At 42.5% G+C, this 7,231-nt stretch overlaps 1 protein-coding gene across 1 annotated transcript in view; it reads right to left on the minus strand.

The window, feature by feature from the left end:
- Positions 1-1,763: 1,763 nt before the first annotated feature.
- The window catches only part of CATSPERB (cation channel sperm associated auxiliary subunit beta), a 171,534-nt gene continuing 166,066 nt past the window's right edge, over positions 1,764-7,231 (minus strand). The window contains exons 23-25 of the mRNA XM_007944535.1: positions 5,458-5,558; positions 4,466-4,540; positions 1,764-1,967 (exon numbers count right to left, since the gene is read on the minus strand). Of these exons, the coding sequence (XP_007942726.1) occupies positions 1,764-1,967; positions 4,466-4,540; positions 5,458-5,558 (380 nt within the window). The remainder of the gene's footprint in view (positions 1,968-4,465; positions 4,541-5,457; positions 5,559-7,231) is intronic.

Here is a 7,231-nt window from a genome sequence, read left to right on the forward strand (position 1 = left end):
TGGCCCCAACTCATAGAACCATGGACAACAGAACAAAACACTGCCTGGTCCTGTGCCGTCCTCACAATTGTGCTTGAGTCCATCGGTGCAGTCACTGTGTCTCCTTCTTTGAGGGACTTCCTCTTTTTCACTGACTCTGTACCTTGCCAAGCATGCTGTCTTTCTCCAGGGACTGATCCCTTCTGATAACATGTCCAGAGCACATGAGACAAACTCTCACCATCCTCACTTCCATATACTGCATTCTGCTGTATTTCCTCCAAGACAGATTTGTTCATCGTTCTGGCAGTCTGTGGTATATTCAGTATTCTTTGCCACACCATCATTTAATTTTCCTTTACTTACACTTTACACATTCCACATTCTGATTACTAGTGTGTGTTTGCAGCTGTTACTTCCCATTTTGAATCACACAACATCAGAAATGAAGGTCCTGGAGACTTTACTCAGTCCACATCATTAAGGTAGACTCCTCTTTGAGGAGCCATATTTTGCATTTCTTCTTCTTCTTCTTCTTTTTTAAAATTGTGATTTGGGTGAAAGTTTATAGAGCAAATTCACTTTCCATACAGCAGTTCACATACACTTTGTCTCATGAGATTGACTACAATTTACCCCAATGCAACAGCTCCCCTCCCACTTCCTCCTGATAGTTACCTCTTCCCTGTGTCCATCCCTCCATGTACTCCTGCCCCCTGAGCTGTCTCCCTGTGCATAAGCAGCCCTTCTTTCTCCCACTCTGTTCTCTCCAAGGAGTATCTACCTCAGGTAAATGTTCACCTCATATGCCTGTCTTTTCTTTGGCTGGAAACCACAGGTGTGGGTTCAATTCCAGACCTGAAGGGCAGCTAGGGGCCATAGTCACACTGGTTCCACCAGGCTCTATCAGACCAGCAAACCTGGTCCTCTTTTTTTTTTCCCCCAAATGATTTTGAGTTTTGTTCCACATTGTTCTCCCTCTCTATCCAGGATCTCCCTCTGAGTGGTTGACAGTGGTAGCCGGGCACCAGCTAGTTCTTCTGGTCTCATAGTTGTATAGGCTGCAGATTGGATGGTGTACCAGTTGCTAGGACTAACTGTTTCCACAAATCTTTGGTTTTCTTCATTCTTCTTTGCTCTGGACGAGGAGAGACCCGTAATTGCATCTAGATGGCAGCTTGCAAGCTTTTAACATCTCAGTATTTTGTGTTTCTTCTAACCTGAGGGTCTTGTCTTCTAGCACCGTATCAGACGATGTTCTGTTGTCACCCAGAAGGTTTTCACGGGCTAATTCCGCCCCCCCCCAGGGGATCTTCAGGTTCTTCTTCTGAGTCTGTCTTAGTCTGGAAGCTCCACTGAAACCCGTCCACCAGGGGTAACCCTGCTGGTATTTGAGATACCAGTGACATAGCTTCCAGCCTCACAGCAACACTCAAGCCACCACCACAGTATGACAAACACACAGGTGGTGGCTCCAGGCAATAAGAGCCAAAAAATACAGAAAACCCATTTCACGCAGAGATGTTTATCATTTTATATTTTTAAAAAACATCACGGAAAATCCTTTGTCTATTTGCTGACATAAGAAATTTTTCATGTATTCAAAATTATAAAATGGAAGGATAAACATATTGATGAATAGGAATTTGAATTAAAATGGTAATGCTGTAGTATTTAGTCTCCCGTGTATACTTAATATTTAAGATATTGTTCTAGGAATTATTTAATAAATCTAGGAAATAAAGAGAAAAATTGTGATTATCTTTCATTCACCATTCAGAATTTCATCTATGAGCCTGTTGAAAGACAACGGTATTTGAAAAATTCATTTTGTTTCTTCTCAACAGTGTTTTGCATAGATCCCACGGGTGAATGTTATGCAGTTTGAACATAAATACTATGAAGATTAATCCCCCTAGCATGATGGCTGCTGCGATGGCAATAAGGGTGTGGCCTGGAAATGGCAGAGGTGCTTCGTCAACATAAATCTACAACAGAAAAAGTCTTTAAGCTTTTTGAATCTAGTCATTCAAAAGAGTGAACTCTATACGATTCCCACAACCGTGGTGATGCTATTAATCACTTAGCAAAATTCTGCCCAGACATATACAGACATTCATCAACCACAAAAGCTTAGAAATAGTCTCCTGGCCATCTGACAAGAAACACTTTGCACACTCTAAATACGGAATTGAAATTCCATTTGTTATCCTATGCTTTATCCTGTGTCTTTAATGGCCAATCACACCCCTCTGTATACAGTTACAGGGCAATGGGCTGAGTGCTGTGGGAAAATGGAGGCTGGCGGGTCTCACTGCCTAGGGCAGTGCAGGGGATAGGCTTCCTGAGCTCGATGTTGAGGAGGAAGTGGGGCGCAGGACAGGGAGAAAATGGGACATCCCAGGCAGTGTGGGCTCTTTCAAGCTGTCATCTCTTTTGAATATCCTCTATATAGGTGTTGATACAGGCAAGGAAGGGAGCCAACGTACATTCACTACAGAAGTGGGGGTTAAGGGGACAACCAACAACTTTGGTTTTCTCTATGAACTAGGTAGCAAATCATCTCTTGGGTAGAAGAAAATGTGAAAAAATGCTAACAACAAGAAAAAGGACTGACAAGCTGCCCTGAGTATATAGCTCACATTAAAAGCACCTTCATGCTCCTAGCAACCCAAGGAGGTCCTTCTTTTCTGAGAAATAGTCCATACATACTGTCTGTTCTTTTACAGTTCGCTCCTATTCGTTCTTCCCATTTTTATTTGTATAAATGCATGGTATGAAAAGGCTGTCGTAGTTTTCAAAGGTCCACTCCTGACATTGTATGACATTGTATGCTGCACCCAGCTTGTTACGGGTTGACTTGTGTTCCCCCAAAATATGTGCTGGAATCCTGACCCTTATTCTGGTGGATGTCACTCATTTAGGAACTGGGCTTTCTTTGTTATGTTAATGAGACGATCTCAGTGTAGAACGTTTTAGACCTAATCACTTCTGAGATAAAAAAAGAACAGATTGGGTACAAAAGCCAGCAAACAGAAACAAGGAAAAGACACACTATGGAGAGATGACAGGGCAGATGTATCTACATGCTCGGGAACCAAGGACTGCTGGCTACTAGAAGCTGAAGTGATAGGAAAGGACTTCTTGGTAGAGCCACACATGGGAGTTGAACTTCTGACCTTCTGAACTGTGAGAAAATGAATGTCCATCCTTTCACACTCCCACTCGTGGTATTCTGTCCCAGCAGTTGCAGCAAACTAAGGCACAGCTCTGGGAAGAGCCTCCTAGTACTCACTCATCTCCATCTCTAAAATCCTGTCTGTAGACCAATTTCTTCTTCTGTTTTTAAACTAGCCACATTCTCTTATGCTTAAACCAAACTTTAAAAATAACTATTCACACATCTTTGTCCATCACCATGAAGAGATATTTGATACTTCATCCCCTCACTACACGCCCCTTCATGGGGCTCAATCTTGAATTTTTATCCTTAGATCACATAAACTCAGTTAATACGTGAACTGTTTTGTTTGCATAGTTTCAGTTACCCCTATACCAACAGACATCTCCCAATACTACCCCATCAATTCAGAATTACCATACATCTCAACGGCTTAGTTTCATATTTTTTGGCTTCTTTTTCTGTCTTTGAGACATTGTGGTTTTGGCGATATGCCATCAATACTTGACACAGAATGTGTCATTAACCATTTAATCAAATCCTCACTCCTTCCCTCCACCCACAGACAGCAGATGACATTATATGAATGAAGAAAATGAGGAGTTGTTTTCACAGGTTATATGGGGAGATCAATTTGTACACACACACACACACACACACACACACACTGGAATAGTACTCTGACATGAGGAAGAGTGAAGTCCTGATAAATGCCTCGGCATGGGTGAACCTTGACAACACTATGCTGGGTGAAGTAAGTTGACCAGAAAAGGACTTACTAATATGAAATATCTAGAAGAGATATGGGTAGAGATCAGAGTTTAGGGGGAGTTGCTAGGGACAGGAGGGACGGGAAATGGAGCAGTCACTGTTTTGTTTATGGGGATGGAAAATTTGCCAATCGTTACTGGTGATGGTGATGCTATCAAAACATGAGTGATGTAATCTGTGTCACTGAATTGTACACGTAAAAGTGCTGAAGTGACAAATATTGTTATTTATATTTTTACAACAATTAATAAAAATGAAAAAAAGAAAATCAAACTAAATATAGAAGGTGGAGAAGGTACAAAACAAATACAGTCACTTGTTACTTTTTCTCCCACATCACTTGGTCCTGCCGTCTGTCATGCAATAGTTTTACCATGACTGATGACTGCATCACCATCTAGGGTCCCCTGTCTCCTCCTAACATTGCCCATTATACAAATCCTATATGTATATTTCTTCTCTTCAGTGTCAGTGCTTATTGTCTTATCTTTCCCCAGCCATCACCCCATTTGATACCTTGTGCAGTCACTGTACCTGAAATTCTTCAACTAAGTTACAAAAAGTGACCCCTGGAACAACAGATATTTTGAAGTGGAAGAGCTCAGAGCCCTGTGGAAAAGACATATCCAGTCATTAACAGCATCAGGAAGTATGTTCCTTTAAGTAAACATAGACCCGGGGCAAACTTTTCCAATAGCTGCTGCAAAGAAGGATTGCCATCCTCTTCCTAAGGCTCTTAGGCACACACTTCAAACATCAAAATAAAATTGAAATGAAACAAGAGTTTAAAATAAGGATTAAGTAGCTGATTTTTTTTTTTTTTTTTTTTAAGAATGAAGAGACAGAAGTATAAAACCTAACTTGGCCTTAGTGAGTTTGGGGGCTTACCTTTATATTTTTGTTCTGCTATAGCCTGTCATTTTTGTTGGCTCTCTCAAGTACCTGGATCATGTCACCTTTATGTGTTCTTAGGGGCAGCTGGCACAGGAAGACGTGTGTCTGTGTACATGCAGGTGAAGAATACCGAGCCCATTTCCCCCTAACTTTGGGAAACACCCTCTCTGCTCTGCTCTGCTACCTAATCTTTCAGTCTTCCTTCTAGCTCAGGGAAGAGTGATTTGATGTTCAATTCGGCTTTCAGATACCCTTAGAAATAATGATGTTCAGGGAAATAGAGCGAAAAAACCACTCTCCACACACTTTAAAGAGCCTATTCCTATCGTTCATTGATACCTTCACTTTAAAACTAGAGTTAATCTTGTTGTTTTTGTCATTGTGCCATTAAGTTGATTCAGACTCACAGCGACCCTGTGTCACAGAGTAGAATTTCCCATGGCCCTGTATGGTTTTCTAGGCTGTAACCTGCACGGGAGCAGAAGGTCAGGTCTTTCTCCACAAAGCTGCCGCGTATGTTTGAACTGCCAACCTTTCCATTAGTAGTGGGGCACTTATATGTTGCATTCATTTTAGTCACAAAGTTTGATCTCAATTCACAACTGAAAAAACCAAAAGCTCTGTGAACTTACCCTTATACTTAAGTTGAGACCTTTTGGATTATAAACTGGAACTTTAAGATATGACTTTAGGTGAGACTGTAGTTTTGTTATAGTTGCTGGTGTATGTTGTTCTAAAAAGACATGAAATATAGTTTAGGCACACATGCTATTTTCTCATCATGCACAAATGCATACATTACATACATACATATACATTTCTGCTACATACATTATCAGACAATGCAGGATTCTGCTCCATAACATGACTTAGCTATCCCATAATCCAAGTTCTGCTTGGCTTTGTGTAAGATATCTTTATAGTAAATTAGGATCAGCATCTCACATTGCCTACAGGGACACCTTCAGGATGGCCAAGACCTCTGACCATCTTAATTCAGGGTGACCTTTTCTTTCTAGTCTCATGATATGCCCAGTCCTGACCTGCACATACTTTGTGTCTTTGACAGTGAGATTATCCTAGGACACCTTTCCCCAAACCCACTGCCATCGAGTCAACTCTGACTCATAGTGACCCTTCAGGACAGAGTACAACTGCCCCGCAGGGTTTCATACACTGTAAATCTTTATGGAAGCAGACTGCCATATCTTTTTCCTGGAGTGGCTGATGGGATCAAACCACCAACTCGTTGGTTAGCAGCTGAGTGCTTTAACCACTATATCACAAGGACTCCTTTAGTTGTTTAGTAAAGTAGCAGAAAAACTTCACTATATGATTGCTTAATTCTTTTCCAAAAGAAGTGATTAGTCACCTCTGGCTTTCTTTTCAAACCAGACACGTAGTAAGAAGTGAGAAGCTGCAGTGGTGCACTGGTTCACTAGATTAAAAGGGAAAAACTCTGCTTGTAGCATTTGCTGGTTTCCATGGTATAAGCCACAGGGATCCAGATGAGGAGAGAGAACTCAGGCACACCCAAAGCAGCAGGGTGGGAGAGCGGGAGAAAGGGGATAAAAAGCCAGGAACCAGGAGAGAGGAGCAGTTAGCTACAGGGGTCCAGGTGAGGAGAGAGAACCCAGGCACTTCCAAAGCAGTAGGACGGTAGAGTGGGAGAAGGGGGATAAAAGGCAGGAACCTGGACAGAGGAGCAGTCAGCCACAGAGATCCAGGTGAGGAGAGGGAACTAAGGCACACCTAAAGCAGCAGGGTGGGAGAGTGGGAGAAAGGGGATTAAAAGTCAGGAACCAGGACAGAGGAGCAGTCAGCTGCAGGGGTCCAGGTGAGGAGAGAGAACCTAGGCACGCCCAAAGCAGCAGTGCAGGAGGGCGGGAGAAAGAAGATTAAAAGGCCCAGGAACCCGGACAGAGGAGGAGTCAGCCGCAGGGACCCAGGTAAGGGTGGTACAAGAGTTTTCCAACAGGGAGGCAAACTTGTCTGTTGGTTTGTCCTACTGTGGTGATGTGTTGATGTGAGTTTTGAGGCTGAGCCACTGGTGTTTCAAACCCAGCAGGATGCACATGGTGCACAGGTATCAGCCCAGCTTACAGACTGAGACAGACTAGGAAGAAGGAAGAGGCCGTCCACTTCTCAAAGAACTGGTCAGGGAAAACCTTATGAATAGCAAAGAAACACTGTTTGATACATTATTGTGCAACTTTATGAATAGTCCGGTTAGATTAGAAGGCTCCCAAAATAGGACTGGGAAAGAGCTACATCATCTGACTAAACCCAACCTTACTCCTACCGATAAGGTAAAGCTTTCAGGACCTCCATTTGCTGATATGGCACCACTCAAATTAAAGAGAAATAGCTGCAGACATCCATTAATCATCGGAACATGGAATGTAC

Source organism: Orycteropus afer, unplaced genomic scaffold, assembly GCF_000298275.1.
Source record: "Orycteropus afer afer isolate SDZICR_OR568_19922 unplaced genomic scaffold, OryAfe1.0 scaffold00127, whole genome shotgun sequence".
Taxonomy (NCBI): Eukaryota; Metazoa; Chordata; class Mammalia; order Tubulidentata; family Orycteropodidae; genus Orycteropus; species Orycteropus afer.